The following is a 17,107-nucleotide window of genomic DNA, read 5'->3' on the forward strand; positions in this document are numbered from 1 at the left end:
AAAGTGTGACCACCCATTTTAACATAGAGTTTAGAGCCTGTTTTCATTTCATTTACAAGTGATATACTTGATAATTTTAACATTTTGAAAACGTGAGTAAGATGTAATGGTTATCAGGGATGCAATAGAGTAGAGCTCGAGTATCATACTACTCGAGTTGAATTAAAAAAAATATATTTGAACTCGAATTCAAATCAATGACGTATCATGTTACTAGAGTTCGAAAAACTCGATTTAGACTCTATTTTAGTTTTAAACAAATATATACATAAGTATATATAATAATATAGTAGCTTGCGAGCTACTCAAATAGACACATATAAAATTTGAGTTCAACTCGATTAAATATTCAAGCTACTCGAATTTAGTATCGAGTTTTGACTGAATCTCTTACGAATTATTCATAAATAGCTTGACTTATTCGCACCTTTATAGTTACATACGAACTGAAATTTGTTATTCCATGCAAATGGAATAGTTTTGTAAACTAAGAAGGGTGTATTTTATTATATTTTAAAATGTATGTCGTGATTCGAATAGCAGTACGTTTAGGCCCAATAAAAAAAATAAAACAAAACATAATCGTAGTAAGAAGCATAACATTAAAGCAATTAAAAAGTTGCAAGTGGTGTCGTCAAAACCAACAACTGAGAAAATAATTATTATTATTATAAGCCGCTAAAATATCAAGATTAAAAGTATGGTTGATATGAAACAATAACGTGAGAATGAACTTTATTTCTCACTTCTCATTCTTATATTATATTAATAATAATAATAGTTTATTATAATATTATATATAAAATAATAAATAATTATTATTGAATTTTATATTAATAATTATTTGTGTTATCATTTATTTAAATTAATTAAAAATAATAATAGTTTATTATAATATTATATATAAAATAATCAATAATAATTATTGAATTTTATATTAACAATTATTTGTGTTATCATTTATTAGTATAGTTTATTTAAATTATTCTTAGTTAAAATAAATGTTAACTAGTTGATCTGTGGAGTTTTTAGGTTTTTTTTTAAAAAAATATCATAAGTATTAAAATAAAATTATTTTTAAATTAGTCGTCAGTTACCTAATAATATAGAACATGGGGGGATGGGAGGCCATGCCCAGCGCCTCCCGTTGCACATGCACGCACGCAACTAGCATGCGAAATTTATTTTATTTTTCATAATTGGAACGCCTGTTGACGGGGATAACTGGTAGTTGTAACACCCACATTAGTTGTAACACCGATTGGGTGTTATTAGTTAAACTAAATAGCAATAATTTTATAATAATTACTAGAGAGAGCATTATTAATTATTATTAAAATAACCGATACCAATCACGGAACGATTTATTCCTTCCTTGTTCACTCCAATGTACCAATCATTTCTTAATAATTATGTATCTCATCTGTTGCTTCCTTCCGGAAATCGTTGAGAAATAATAAAGCTGACTTGAATCATTTGTTTTTTCCTGCTTGAAAGAGAATAATTCAGCAACTAAGATACAGAGAAATCCTCTCTGTCCAGTGTAATGCTGCAATTGACTTAGATTAGTTATAACTTATATAATTGTCACGCCAATTAAACTAAGTATGGAACCGGGAAAGACCGCAGGAAAAGGAAAACCGATGTAGGTAATAATATTGCTACATAGTTGTGTTAATACTCGGGGAGCCTAAGGCGAGGCTTTTTCACCGAGCCTCTTTCACCTCATGTGATCGATCACATAACTGAAAACACATCTATTACATCATTATATAGTGAAATTAAAGTTACGTTAAATTCAACACGATGGCATGATAACTCAAAGCAGTTGTACTACATCAAGAATTCAACCAAGGTTGTGCCAGCATATTACAACTTTTACAGCACATCATCTCTATCTTGGACAAATTGCATAAACCATAGCACATCGAAATGGGGGGTCTTTAGACTCTATAAGATCTATACATATGATACAACCTCAATCAAGAAATGATGCACAAGAAAAACACATACCAACATGCACTCACATTCTTGGACATCATTAACTCCACATACTTATGGTTGTTTGTGAGCACCCGGTGGTGCAGATGGAATAGGGAAGTTGCTAGGATGAGCTCCAGGAAAATGGGGAGCCTCCACATATGGGCTCTGAAAAGTTCACAGACATGACGTTAATAGCCGAAAGGAGATGAATATCATGAACGGGAATTTAAAAGGTATTACAAATAACGCAGAATAAAATACTTATAAGCAAATAAATTTTTGCTTTTATCATTTAATGCAAATAAACTTGGTGCAAACTCTATCACACAATGCCATGTATGTGAAATGTTGTTAGCAAATGCATGTTTTTCAATCTAAAAAATATTCCACCAATCTTGTTCTAAAACCCCGCACATAAAGATTTATAGAGTCTTAACCAACAGAGGATATTTTGTGAAAACGAAAGCACACTAAATTTTGGCCTGCTGCTGCATCGATTGGAATGAATTTTAGAAAATATTTGATCAGGGTTTTTAGATCTTTAATGCATTAAAGGAATTCATAGAATTTCCTGTGAAGTACTGAATAGCATATACTTGTATTACAACTGCACAACACATTTCAGCATATTTAACTTCTTTTTTCCTTTAGAAAACAGAAATCTCGCGGGCATTGCTAAATTAAATCCTTGTGAATCTTAGATCGAGTTTGGATGGAGAGAATTTAATTTGGAGAAAACATGAATTTCAAATGATGCCAATAATAGGCATATTTTTAATACGTTATGGTTTGAGAAATAAACTTATAAAAATATATTTAGAATTTAGTCCTACTTTTGAAACTTTTAAATACTTGAATTTAATTCTAAAAACTTAGCATTGATGTATAAAGATTTAAAACCAGTGGATCTTGAAATTTATAAACGTGTAAATAAAATAAGTGTATACACCTACATGCGAATCATAATACATGAACTTAAAATTCTAAGAATGAGATGTAAATGTAATCATATTCAGAATAGAAATGCATGCAAGGGGTTTTAATTTCTATTAAATTAGTATACGTGAAAGTCAACATATGCGTTAAATTTGATGACAAAATCATGTTTGGATTATAGATGCAGAAGGGGGGGGGGGGTTTAAATTCTACTTGGTACGCATGAAGGTACTAAGTAAATACGACTGTACATTTATTACTTTCCATACACCTCCAAAATGTCGTGTGTTTTTTACCACAAAGCACCACCCATGTTCTAGATAAATTATCACACTAGAATGGATTTTGCATATATACACCAAGTCCGCACCTCCAAACATTTCAAAAGTAAAATAAATTTCGAAGACTTTCTTAGGATAACTCTACTGGCTGCAAATGCATCAATCATGAGGCATGTAAACACGAATTTTTATATTCCAACAGCATAGATCATCGTAATGTTAGAAAAGTAGAAATTGTTTACTCAAACCTAATTTTAGTATATGCCCAATGTAATTACCCAATCATTAGAATCGTCAGAATGAGATCAGCTCAACAGAAAACCATCATCAAGGGGAGAGGTGGTGTGAAGGGAGAGGAAGGGAAAGGCCGCACCTGGTATGCAGATGCATTGTATGACAATTCTTCATTATTTGAAGATTCGGCTGATGTGTTCCAAGAAGCAGCGTTAGTATTTGCTTCCCTTCCTCTCAATTTGTGGAGTGGATCACTTCGCATGCTTGCATTCTCATTTTCATTACTTGACTTCACTCTCTGAAGAACAAGAAAAACTCAAGTCATATCCATCTCCCATAGTTAACAAAAACCCAAGGGGAAATTGGCAAGGATTCAGATTTCAGGGAATCTCTTACTTGGATAATTTTTCCAAGGGTTTTTAAGCCCTTTGCTCGCAGTCGGAGCTCCTCTTTCTTTGCATTGCTGTCTTGCAGAACCTAAGGAGCACATAAATGAATTACAACCATCAAGTTGCAATAAAAAATTGACGCAAAAAAGGTGCTACTCCAAAACAAACCATCTGACAAACACGCGAGAGGGTGGCCTCAATATCAGCCACATTGAGCTTCCAGAGGGAGTCAATCATTAGCTTCTTGTGTGATTGCATGTATTCCTCAAGTTCCTCCTCCGTGTAATTTCCTTCAGCGCTGAGCTGTCGTTTCATGTCTTCTTGTAGTTGAATCAAAGCAATTGCACCTAAGGATGAATATTATGTCAGAAATGAAGGAAAGTGATCATAAGCCTCATGGAAAAACTGGTGCACACTCAGAATCTCCTCCCAATATGATGTAGCACGAGTTTAGTGATTTTTCTATCCACATTACAAGTTTCCTATTAACTAATAGCATATAGTATAGTGTTATAACTAAAAGCCTAAATACACTGTCTTCTTGGGCTCAAACAACATACAAGCTTTTGAAAAACAATTTCTTAAATGTATTTCACATTATCCCAAAAAGCCTCGAGCAACAGAATTTTAAGGTGCCAACTTGGAAGCATAAATCTGATCTGCAGACCCATTAACATAAGAAAACAAAGCATGTATTCGATACAGGCAATGAGGCAAAGAAAATTCAAAATCGGGAAAACACGCAGCGAGACTAGACTAACCTGTTGCAGCAGTTACTTGGGATTTGATGAAATGTCCTTTATTTCTGAACCACTCAGCAATAAATGGCACACCCAAATAGATTACCTTCTTTCCAAGTTCTTTTGCAGCCTGTCTTGCATAGATATATCCGATCGTACTCAGCATATCCACACCATAAGCTGTGATAGGACATTTTACCAGATGAGAATAGATTTGCTACAAATGAGTAATTGACTGATAGATGAACAGTAATTAATAAAGGTGAACATGAATGGTAGCAGATTAAAGTCGAAAGTAAAATCCAAAAAAGCAACTTGACAAGTAAGTAGGAACAAAACCATGCCAACCATATGTACCCCAAATAACATACATCAGATGTTTATGCATTTATTTACACACAAAAAAAACATTTTATGTTAGCAGACATATAAATCAATATTATTATAGTTTCTCAAAAATCACAAAAGCTATCGAGAGAAAATATGAAATAAGTAGTGCTGAAAATGATACTGCGATTCCATTGGTCTAAATAACAAATCCATAAGATGACATGTATTAGCAGAAAATATGATAAGATGGAGCTGATGATGCGTTACCAGCATTAGAAAGCCTTGAGACTTCCGCCTCAGCCTGCCGAATAAAGTCTTCTTTGTTGCCTTGGATATAAAGATTGAGCCGATCTTTAAGTATGCGAACAAGCTTCTCTTCCCTTTCCTTCTGAACCGTCTAAAATAACAAGAAAAAAGGTCATAAGAGTACAGAAAAGCTATAATATTAATATTCTAATGGTAAGGATAAAACTTCATACTTATTTCAACTTTCTGATTGTCAAGCACTGACTAATGATGCATGCACATAGCAAAGTAACTTCTTCACATTTTGATAGCTGGAAATTGAAGTTTTAAGAAGAAAGGGTATTTGGATTTCGAACCATTTTGCAAATTGCTTTCCCACAGTTTGCTTCAAAGAAAAAGTATTTCTTCGCATTCCACAGAATTGAAAATTCCTTCTGGATTGTAATCCATCTAGTAGATCTGATCCTTCCTGCCTGTGCTTATATTCTGGTTTCTTTGGCTCAAGAAATACAACTCTAAGCAAATGATCTGGGCAAAGCCATAAGAGGGAAGACGGAAGTTGAAAAGGATGGCTGTGTAATGGTGTAACCCTGCCCTACCAACATCTTATGGTTGCTTATGAGGTTATTGGTTGGCATGCATTGTTTAGCTATGCCTTGAGGACATTGTGCATGTTTGGTCACAAGTTTGTGTAAAGTGGTAATAACTTTGCTCTAAACAGTGTACCCTGGTCATAGGGTAGGTTCTCATAAAAATTTTAAAATAAAAAAATGAGTTGATTCTTGTGGGTGCATACTGTGAGAAGGAACAAAGTTGGTGACTGCATAGCTGATGATAATATGAAAGATGTTCTCCACTTTGGAGTGTGGTTAGCCGAATTTGACCCTCGAGACATTCATTCAAAAGGATCAACTTGGACCGCTGATGTAGTCATGTTTTCCATTATCATTCTACATGTGCTTTTTTTCTTTTCAGAGGCTTCTGCCTTTTGTTCAGTAAAAATTATAAGCCCTTCTTTAAACACCACGGGGTGGTCTGATAATATAGCACTCATAATGCTACATTGCAGAATAGAATATTAAATTTGGCAAATCAAGCAGATCCAAATTTTATATGGATTCATAGGAATCATACAATAGTTGGGAATAATCAATTTCCAGGTCTTTATTTCACTCTTGATCCTTCAAATCCCATCTTCCCCTAGTAATCCTTCTAGAATACATACTAGTGTTAAAATCATGACAATAAAAGAAGATAGCACACACATGTAGGAAAAATATACACTACGAACTAGGAAATATCAGAGCTTATACCCGCATCTTGTCTTGCAATTTTTTGGCATCAAATTCTTCACCTTCTGCAAAAACGTCCAAGGAAGCCATAGATGCCATGGCAAGCTGGCCAATATATTCCTCAAAAAGCTCACTTCCAAAAAGCATGGCAAAAATCGCTGCAGGATCAATAATTGCGTCTCTGAAAGAAATTCACAAAGAAAAGCATTACCAAAATTAGGTAATAAATAGAAATCGCTAGAAGAGAAAACCATAATTAGGAAAAAGCTAAAGACAATAAAAAATTATGTACGTTGAAATTCCTGACTTCCCATAAGCATCATAAGCTTCTCTCTGCTTAGGATCACTTAGCACCTGGTAGGCCTCGCCCAGAATCTGGTATAAAAAAAAGGTATTGAACTGAGAAGGCAAAAACCAATAACCACTATCACCACATATCGAACAGATAATCTCAAATAGATAACACTTGTTCACTGCTCTTCCATCTCTGGCTAGATTTTATCATTTGTTTATGATCATTTTGTTGAGAAGAGAAGGCAAAAGCGAATAACCATTATCAACGCATATCGAAGTATCGAACAAATAATCTCAGATAACACTTGTTCACTGCTTTTCCATCTCTGATTAGATTTTATCATTTGAATATGACAAGTTCATTGAAAACCATTTATGCCGTGAACCGTTTTGTTATGCATGTTGAACAAAATAACTTAATTAAATACATAAATCATATTGCTTTGCATATATGATCGCATATTTGTTTGACAAAGTGGTATAGATTAACTGGTGGTCAATATTTCACATCTCACAAGTTAGATCATTCCAAAATTGCCGCAAATGTTACGAACTATTATTTCAAATGCAGTCTCATGTTATTTAGAGCTGCAAAAAGATTTTCCTTTCATTTTTTGTTCAAAAAATTAAAAGAGAGTAAAATGTTAAAAATAGTTACGGGTTTAGAACATAAGCTCGAATGATTTTTAAATTACAAATTATTAATTTCAATACAGTAAATATATAAGTATGCTGGCACTGCAGTAACTAAACCCCAACCTAGACACAAGTATTTTTACCATGACAAAGTCACAGTCATAGCGTGCTTTGAATAGTAAAAAAAAAAGTCGTCATGAATTAAGCCTACACAATTCTCACAAAAAAGCAACAGAAAGATTATAATAAGGGGAAAGGTGGTGATCTCACCTGAAAATTTTGTGCCGCCAAGGGATCATTCGGGTTTTTATCTGGATGAACCTGTCTAGCCTGCAACATTCCAAACCATCGGCCAATTGAAAAGGGTTATAAATGGCATAGTATATTAGCACATGAATTGCAATTGCAGCGTATAAAAAGGATATTCAGAATCCTAATTTTTTTAAAGAATGACTCCAAACATAGAAAAGCAAGAAGATTATACAGAAAGCTATCAAATTAATATTTCAAACGTGTACATCAAGAAAAAACCATGATATAAGATATACTTGTTCTAAAAAAACTTCTCTACCAAACCCAATGTGTCAAGTCTCATTCTATAAACCCCACGTAGGTCAAAGTATAAGATATTTTCTCAGGTTAGAAACCCATCTATCGCAGCCCAAGTGGCACTAATTGTGTCAAATAGTGACACAGGTCTCATGTTCGAGATCTCTAACCTCCACCACCAAGTGTTTAAAAAAAAACCATCTATTGTACAAACGAAGGGAGTAACTAAATAAAACTCGAAATTATAAGACTCCTCTGGCTAATATATTGGCTTCTTCTCTGCCTTCTTAAATATGGTTCATCCAATCGAAAGGTAAGCCCAGCAAATTCGCTTCAAAAACCATTTCAAGCTCCAATCATATCAAACTTGCGAAGAGCACAGATTGGATAGAACTTATGAGCCAAGTTGAGGCATGCAACTTATCGAAGCAAATTAAAGCAGCATTCGTCTAGCCATCATCTTCTAGATTATGGATGTACGAAAAAGATCGTGAAGTGAATATCATCACATATGCATTTTTTAAACTGCTGACAAACAATAAAAATAAATACTCATTGGTATAATAGCAAAAAAATATGACTGCCTCACTGAACATTACCTTCAATACAAAAATTCTACCTCTGTGACACCTATACGCCTTAAACTCGCATGCTTCATGGTCATTGCACGTACTTCTTGGCCAGAGCACATTCACAGCTAAACAGTTGTGTTTTTGTCCTAACATGCACCTAAACATGAGTATTGTGCGCCGTTTTGCCTTGAGATTCAATGTGCATTCCATAGACTCTTAGTAACTAAGTCCAAAATCCATATCACAACATTAAAAGTTGAGCAAGAAAAGCTAGAGCCAATGACTGACGTTTTGCAGCTTTTTCTCATCCCTTGTGTTCATTCTAAGCACATTAATTTTGATTTCTATTCACTCTCTTCCTTCCTACTTTTAAACCACGAAGAATAATTCATACATAGTACGTACGGATGCAAGAAACAAAAAGTAGTTGCGCTAGTGAAGATGGAGTTGAGGATTGCCTCGTTCTCTCTTTTTTTTATAGGAAACATAAATTTTATATAAAAATTAGATTTTGTTACATAAAAAGCGGATGAGTGATCCGCGGAATAGAAGACACTACAACAATTTTGTCAATACATTACAAACTTCCAATCCCTAACTACATATGAGATAGCAAGATGACTAAATTTTTTGATCTTTCTTGTTGACGTTGCGACCCTGAATTTGAGCACTTCCCCTACTTTGTCTACCGAGTCAGACGAGTCGTTGAATATTCTGTTATTTCTCTCGAGCTATAATGTCCAAAACGTGAAATGAACGACCATATACCAGAATGTCTTCAATGTTGCACCTGCTTGAAATCCGGGATCTATAATGAACATATCTTTTGCCCTTCTCGGAAAAGTCCAAAAAAATCTCAGCTCTTGCATCACCTTAATCCATATGCTTATAGAAAAAAAAACAATGTATCAGTAAATGATCCTTATTCTCTTCGTGGTTTTGACATAAGTTGCACCACTGAGGGCTTAAAGCACACGTTGGCCATCTTCTTTGCACCAAATCTGAGGTCGGCAATTTGCCCAGAGCCACGAGAAAATTTGAATCTTTTGCGGGATAGGTACTTTCCATATATGAATGATAGTTGAGAAAACTGGGAAAATATGGAAGGGAAAGAATGACTCGTAAAAGATCGGACAAAGAACAACCCCGTAGAATCCCCCAACCACACCATGAAATCCTCCGAACCCAACTCTATTCTGATCGTATCTAAGACTCTCACTAGATTAGCAAACTCCCCCAGTTCTAAATCATTAAGATGTCTCCTAAAGCGCACGTCTCAACGATAATTTTGACTGACTCCTAAATCAACAACCTCAATAAAATTACGAATTGGTTTATTGATGACGGTACAAATCCTAAACAAAGACTTAAAGCGTTCTTTAAAAGAAGGACCACCTCCCCCCCAAACATACTCCCAAAACCCGATGTAATTTCCCCCTCTCAAAACCTTCCCACTCACCAGTTGAATTGCCGGGAAAGAACGAGAAATAAATTTCCAAGGTCTTCTGAAAGTCGCGTTCCTGGCAATCCCAAATCCCAGCCATTCTCTTGAAGACCATAAATGCTTTTAACTACGTTCTTCCACAACTGCTCATTTTCTTTTGTGCCTCGCCACCACCATACGGTTTGTTTCTCAAACCAATATTCCCCAATCCTATCCCTACCCTGTCCTTCCTGTCCTTTGGTCTGCATACATGTTCCCACCCAACAACGTGACAACGCTTGTCCCCGTCCGCTCCATCCCACAAGAAATCTCGCATCATTTTTTCCATTATTTTTGCAACTTTTGCTGGCACCCTAAACAAGGACATGTAATAAGAAGGCATTGCGCTTAACACCGATTTTATCAGGGTCAACCGACCACCCCTGGATAAGAACGACTTCTTCCAACTTGAGAGTTTTTTTGACATTTTTGTAAGGACTGGTTCCCAAAACTCGAGAGTCGTAGGTTTCCCTCCCAATGGTACCCCGAGATACTTAATTGGTCAGTCATCTTTTTTGCATCCAATTGCTTGTGCCAAACCAACCACTTCCTCGTCCTCGCAGTTAATCCCCAACACAACAATTTTTTCAAAGTTGATCTTCAACCCCGATTTCTGCCCGAATAATTTGATTATTTCCACCAGTGCCCTCACATGTCTTTCCGTTTGTACCAAAAACAACGTATCATCGGCAAACTAAATATGCGAGATTTCCAAATTTCCCCTGCCCACCACCAGTCCTCTTACCTCATTCAATTCCTTAGCCCTGTCAACTAACATTCCAAAAGCATCAATGACCAAATTAAAAAGAAAAGGGGACAAAGGATCCCCTTGTCGAAGTCCTCGTTCCCCTTTAAATTTTCCCCTCGGTTTTCCGTTGATAAAGATCGAAAATGATACGTTAGACACACACCCCTCGTTCTCTCTTTTGTCCTTTTGATTAACAAAAATGAAATGTTTCTTACTTTTCATATTAAATTAGTAACTAAGGTTTGAAGTTCAACATATGGCAAACCAAATAAACAATCATAATGTCATATTTCCTTGGCAACATCACACGAATCCTATTGTTCAAGCTAATTCATCGAGTTGGATGTCATCCATCCAAATAATATAAATAAAACCCCCTTTGATCGCACCAAAAGCATTTTGGGGATCATCAAACAAGGAAAACATCTTAATGTGAAAATAACTAAAAATGGATAAGAGTTGTATTTCTCGATGATATAATGAATAACGGAAGGAAAAAAATTCAAATTGTTCCCTCAGTTTTCTGGCACCAAATCTAGGTCGTTGGATAGAAACAGCTAGTTGGACCATATATATCCTTAAGTGGCACGAAATTTCATATCAAGTTTCTTTACAAAGAAGCATCTAAATCATAAATCTGCGTGGTTGAGAGATTGCACCATCACATCCCTGGGAAGATGTTATGTGGATCGAGCATTCATGATGAATTTAGGAACGTGTCGATCTCAGATATATTGAGAGATTGGGCTTATGTGTACCATTGATACACCATTGACATTATGTACTTTCTATTGACAATGGACCACTAGTCGCTGATGTAATTAACTCTTATCATATCATCAATAAAATATCATTTATTATAAATAAAAAAAATTCATATTTGTCGTTTTTTTTAACATTGAGCAATAGGTTGATCTCGTTAAGATTTTTATGCTTGAACCAAAAATTCAAATTTACACCGACAATTTGCATATCAAACAGACACCTGATAGACAGAAAATGTTTAAGATTTAAGTAACCATGAAACGGTCGTGCGCGTTCGATGAGGATAGAGCATGGAAATTTACGTCAAATTCCAACCAAATTTTCATCAGTCCCGCATTAGGCAAACCATCCCGGATGTGATTATGATAATTGACAGCGATAAAGAAAACCTAGCCGAAACGGAAAAAATATGTCTATATATAAAAATAAAAAATAGAAAGCCCAATAAATCCCAGCTATGGAATCAACCGCACCTTAACATAATACGCTTTTTTTATCTGTGACTCAGTTGCGGAAGGGCTCACACCCAGCACATCGTAGTACTCCGTCTCTTTCACCATGGATCTCGAACAAGTTCTTCTTTCCCTGATTGCACTCAATTGATTAATGAACAAACTGGATTAAGTTACACGAGTTCCAGATTTTATACGCACAATAATCAGAAGAACTGTACCAAAATTCAGGATCGAACCGAGAATTAGCTAGCGCTACGGGAATAGAAGTGTAGAATCCAGCGAATGAGGTTGGGTGATTGACCTTTTCTGCCCCGTCCTTTTGACTACCTCGGCCTCGTCAGCTCTTACTGGCCAAAACTTCTTTCCGCGTAAGAACAGATTGGAGAACGCGGAGGTCCCACGCGGATATATTCGCACACACTCACACTCACACGTGCACCTGCCGCTGTAGAAAAATCGCTCTTAATTTTTCAACCAAACAAAAAACCATCACCATATTAGCTGATCATGGCATATGCGCCGATCGACGAACAAAATAGAGAAGAAAATCGTTTTTTATTATTTTAAAATAAAAGTTAAATGATACAAAAAAATATATGACGAAATAGTTCGGACAAAAATAGAGATATTATCTTCATCGTTTTTCTTCATTCCTTGAACCATAAAAAGCTGAAATCGGGACGGATATGATAGGAGTGAAATTCAGGAACATAGATGGGAATGACAAATTGGTCCCGGCCCATTACCATCCATGTGTACAATGGGTCTCTCATTTAATTTCTCGCCCCTTGAAGGTAATGGGTCTCTCATTTAATTTCTCGGCACGTGCAGATTTTTTCTACGCGCTTAAGTCCACCTCCGACATTTACTTTTTATTTTTTTAAAAAGCTTGACCAAATCCAACGGCCAGATTAATCTAACAATTTTAAATTATTAAATTAACAATAAAAAATTAAAAAATTAAAATTAATAACATGATATTTTTAAAAAATATATAAAAGATTGAATGAGATTATTTGGTCGTTATAGATCTCAACGATCAAGATCATCTTGATCTTTAAAAATTAAAAATAAAAAAACTAAAAATCAAATAAAAAAAATTACATAGAAATCTCTTATGGCCGGCAATTATATTCATATCCTCTTTTGACATATCTAATTTTTAATTTTAATATCTAGAACAAAAATTAAACACGATAATTCAATAAAGACCTCGTTACAATATCAATTCGATCAAATTGATCATTCAAATATAGTAAGACAAGCTGATACATCTCGCACGCTTGAATAATTAACTACAAGTAAAAAGTATTATAAAATTCGTCAAACATATAGCTTTCTATATTATATGTTATTATTATAAGTCATCGTTTGGTGTGATAAATGTGATTCAACTACCGCCCCAACCCACTCATTTTTTGCCACGTGGCATTTATATTATATATTTTTAAAAAAACAAAACTCAACCATGGTAGCTTTCAGACTCTGCCGTGTTTTTTAAAATTTCTGAAACCACCTCTCTCATAAAATCAAGCAAGCCTTCTCTCATAAAATCAAGCAAACTCTGTTGGATACGAAGAAAACCTTTCTCATCTCGTTGAATCAGAATCAGGCAAGGTGAGGATTTTCTTTGCCACTGTGAAAATTTTTTTTTAAATAGTGTAGATATTTGTGTTTCTTTGAAGAAATTTGGGATTTGTGTTTCTTTCAAGAAATAGTGTAGAAATTTTCTTAGCCCCGAACACCATACCGGTTCACTTTTACTTAAATACTTGAATAATTTGCTTTCGACAGTTCTTGCACCTTCATCTGAAGTTTGATTGTAGAAATGTTTGTTTTACAAATTGGTTTCTCATAAGAACTTAATCCTGGTTAGATCTGATATCTCGAGGCTTCCATTTGCTTCCCATACGGTGGATGCTGTGCATGCCGGTGTTGCTTTACAATGCTGGCCTTCACCGTCAACAGCGGTAAGAATACCTCAATCTTAACAAGTCCCATTCTGTTCACTCGACATCTAGAGTTCGAGTTGTTCTAGTGTAAACATGTTCATCTTCGAAAAGTCAGTGTCATGTAGGTTATAATACTTGTCGAAGGGGGTTTTGCTCGAACGTAGCCAATAAATTTGGAGCTAATGATTTTATTTAATGTTAATTGTGGTGAAACCTAAGCAAGAAGCCAAATAATTTACATGAACCTAAGAAATGAAGGATTCAACATTCTGCCCAATACTTATTGTGAAGATTTATTTATAAGATGTTCATTTGATAAAATCTGAAATGTATGTAGTGACTCTCTATTTTTTTGTTGCAGTAAAAATAAAAACCATTTGGCATACCATTATTTTCGTTTATGGTGAGCGCCTTCGTTATTTCAAATTTTTTTCTGTTACTTATATTAATTATTTAGTGTAAACTTTTAAATGTTGCATGGGTCATAAACCAAGACATGTCCACTTTGTTGTATTATTGTAGCACCGATTTACAGTTGCCCACTATGTTGTATTATTGTTATCCTCCCACATTGACTGCAGAAAAGAAGCAATATTCGTTAAGCAAGAACCATATGATACTTACCCATGTCATCTTTTCACCTCAGAGCAACAAAAGTAACTGAAATAAGTTCTAGAACACATATTAAACATTCAGGTCTGAAGGACAAGCATTCTTAATCCTTTATCACCCATGTATCACCATAAATATTTGCTGAGTTATTAATTTTTTTTTTTGTGATATAGGGGAAAACATATGTAGTTTTCATTGGGCGTAAACCTGGTGTATATGACACTTGGGAAGAGGCACAAAAACAAGTTAATAAATTTAGCGGTGCGTCTCACAGGTCATTCTCTTCTAGGGGTGATGCAGTAAAAGCTTTTGGTTCGTATCTGGACAAACAAGTTGCAGCTTCTTCCTCTACTCCTAGTGTTGAAAGAACGTCGTACGCACCTTCTAGTGCAAGTGCAAATGCAAGTTCAAGTGTCACTCAAGCTGAGAAGATAGTTAAATTGGAAGTTGCACTTTCAAATTTAGTACAGATGACGGAGGAGATAAAAAACAAATTGAATCTCTGAAAATTAGATATTTTTTTGGCAATGTAATCTCCCATTTACATTAACAGTACAACTACTGGGATGGTTGTGTTTTTCTTCTGTGTATTGTATGGGGAAATGTCGATGTTATTTTCGCACTAAAATGTTTGTTCTATTGCCTCTGATATTGATTTATGTGCATTGGATTTGATCTATTTTTTTCTTAGCTGCAATTAGTTTCATCTTCTTGGCTTGTTTTTTTGCATTTTCTTGACTTGTTTTCATGTCCAAAAGATATTCCATAGTGACTTGCGAAGAAACCATTATATAACTTATTGATCAATTGGATCCATTACAGCATTATTGAATTCGGGGCCAGTTAATACATTGTTTACCAGGGGTAGATTTAGGTTCAATCCCCGAACACCATGTTGTGTCTCTTCATGATTGCAATTAGCATGAACCTACGGGTACGCACAAATATCTGTCGAACTTTGTAGCAGATATATAACATGAAGAAGAAAGAAGAGTACAGGAGATCCAGTTTATCATCCCTAACACTTGCACTGAAAAGCAGACTACCGGCTTGCAAAGTGTTTACACAGGAATAACTCAACAAGATTTAGATAGCATAATGTTCTAGCACAAAAATCTTCTCTTGGATCAATGATAATTCAAAAAGCAGTTCGCACTAGCGGCACTAAATAACAACATGAGATAAAACATTTGCTTCCAACAATGATCCATAATGTACCACCAAAAGTCTACAAAAATACTTAGAAACATTGTCTTCGTGTGCAATTACACTACTGAACTTGCACAAAGGGTCTTCCGTCAATTACCACGTCCCTGAACAATATTAAAACATTAATTAGAAACATTTTATAGAAAAGTTAAAAAAAAATGTAAACAAAATTACTTACTTGTGATGAATGAGGGCCCCCAAAATTATAAGGAAATAAATTCATTTGATCACCTAAATAGATGTTTGCATTACCCTCCTGTATCTTAAACAGAAAAAAAAAATATAACATAGCAAGTCAAAAAAAGTAACTTATAAGGACATAAATTCATTTGATCACCATTATATTTGGCGACGGAATAAAATGGTGAGTGTGTCCGAATGTGGAATGGAATTGCGATATTGTCAAATTTGAGTGTCGTTGTGATGAAATTCCATTGCTCATTTCTCGTGTGTTGGTTGTTTTTTGTGAACTTTGTCCCTTCTTTTTTGCTCCTTTAGCATCTAGCAAATCAAACAAAGTAACAACAATTAATTCAAGTCAAACATAGTATGCAACGTTACAACAATTAATTCAATTGAAGTACATACTCGACCATATGAAAACTTAATTCAATATAACTACTCACTTAATTGAAAATATGAAAACTTACTTGAAACTTCCGTTTTCTCCTTTCTTTTTCCTTTTCTTATTTTGCTTTTAGTATCCCAGTGTCGTGTAATATTAACATTTGTAACTCATTTGGCTTTAGCACTAAGTGGGTTACCTATGCAAACTCCAAAACTTCGAATGTCATCACATTGTGTCTCATCATCTACACTTAACTTTGACACAAGGTTAGAGATTTCATCTTTTGCACTGTCAACCAATCCATATAAGATTTTTCTTGCCTCCTCATGAGATTTGCTCAGTTGAGTTAGATCATAGGTTGCTCTCATTATTTCGTTGACAAACACCATTTCAGATACATGACTAGCACCACCCCTTCCACTTTCGTCAAAGTCAAATGTAACTCTATTTCTTACATTCTTCATCCACCTCTTCAAAATATAACATTCTGGTATAACAGTGATATCCATACAATTAAACACCATCAAAGCATGCTTACACAAAATCCCCATTGTCTCAAACTTATGACAACTGTAATTTATTTCATGAGTCTGCTTATTGAACACCACATATCGAACCCTTGAATTTTCATCATGATAATTTACTTTGATTTGAATCCAATTCCAATTATTACCAAAACAAGATGGTGGTTCAACCGATTTGCAATTCAATGAATTAACAGTTTCAACTTCGAACAGATGATATATAGATATCGTATAAACATTAGAAGCATTAATCAACAATGGATGGTTTTTCAATATCTGTGCAGGATTACCATGGCGACAACGAGTATC

General features: G+C 34.8%; 1 protein-coding gene and 1 long non-coding RNA gene across 3 annotated transcripts; both read right to left on the minus strand.

Moving 5' to 3' along the window:
* Positions 1-1,812: 1,812 nt before the first annotated feature.
* Positions 1,813-12,360, minus strand: LOC142554685 (chaperone protein dnaJ 10-like). Of its 2 annotated transcripts, none has more exons than XM_075665355.1 (11): positions 12,170-12,360; positions 11,952-12,063; positions 7,632-7,691; positions 6,724-6,806; positions 6,453-6,612; positions 5,161-5,290; positions 4,585-4,743; positions 3,992-4,170; positions 3,831-3,911; positions 3,574-3,732; positions 1,813-2,148 (listed from the first exon to the last, which is right to left on the minus strand). In XM_075665355.1, exons 2-11 carry the CDS (start codon positions 12,036-12,038, stop codon positions 2,056-2,058), a joined length of 1,191 nt encoding a protein of 396 aa, XP_075521470.1. In that variant the 5' UTR covers positions 12,039-12,063; positions 12,170-12,360; the 3' UTR covers positions 1,813-2,055. The 2 variants fall into 2 exon arrangements, with proteins under 2 accessions (XP_075521470.1, XP_075521468.1); XM_075665353.1 differs by having other exon boundaries at positions 12,152-12,358.
* Positions 12,361-15,613: 3,253 nt separating this feature from the next.
* LOC142520408 (uncharacterized) lies at positions 15,614-17,107 on the minus strand. The gene is made up of 3 exons (XR_012813923.1): positions 16,357-17,107; positions 15,885-16,207; positions 15,614-15,810 (listed from the first exon to the last, which is right to left on the minus strand). It is a non-coding gene; the product is annotated as an uncharacterized LOC142520408 (long non-coding RNA).

This window comes from Primulina tabacum, chromosome 1, assembly GCF_025594145.1.
Source record: "Primulina tabacum isolate GXHZ01 chromosome 1, ASM2559414v2, whole genome shotgun sequence".
Taxonomy (NCBI): domain Eukaryota; kingdom Viridiplantae; phylum Streptophyta; class Magnoliopsida; order Lamiales; family Gesneriaceae; genus Primulina; species Primulina tabacum.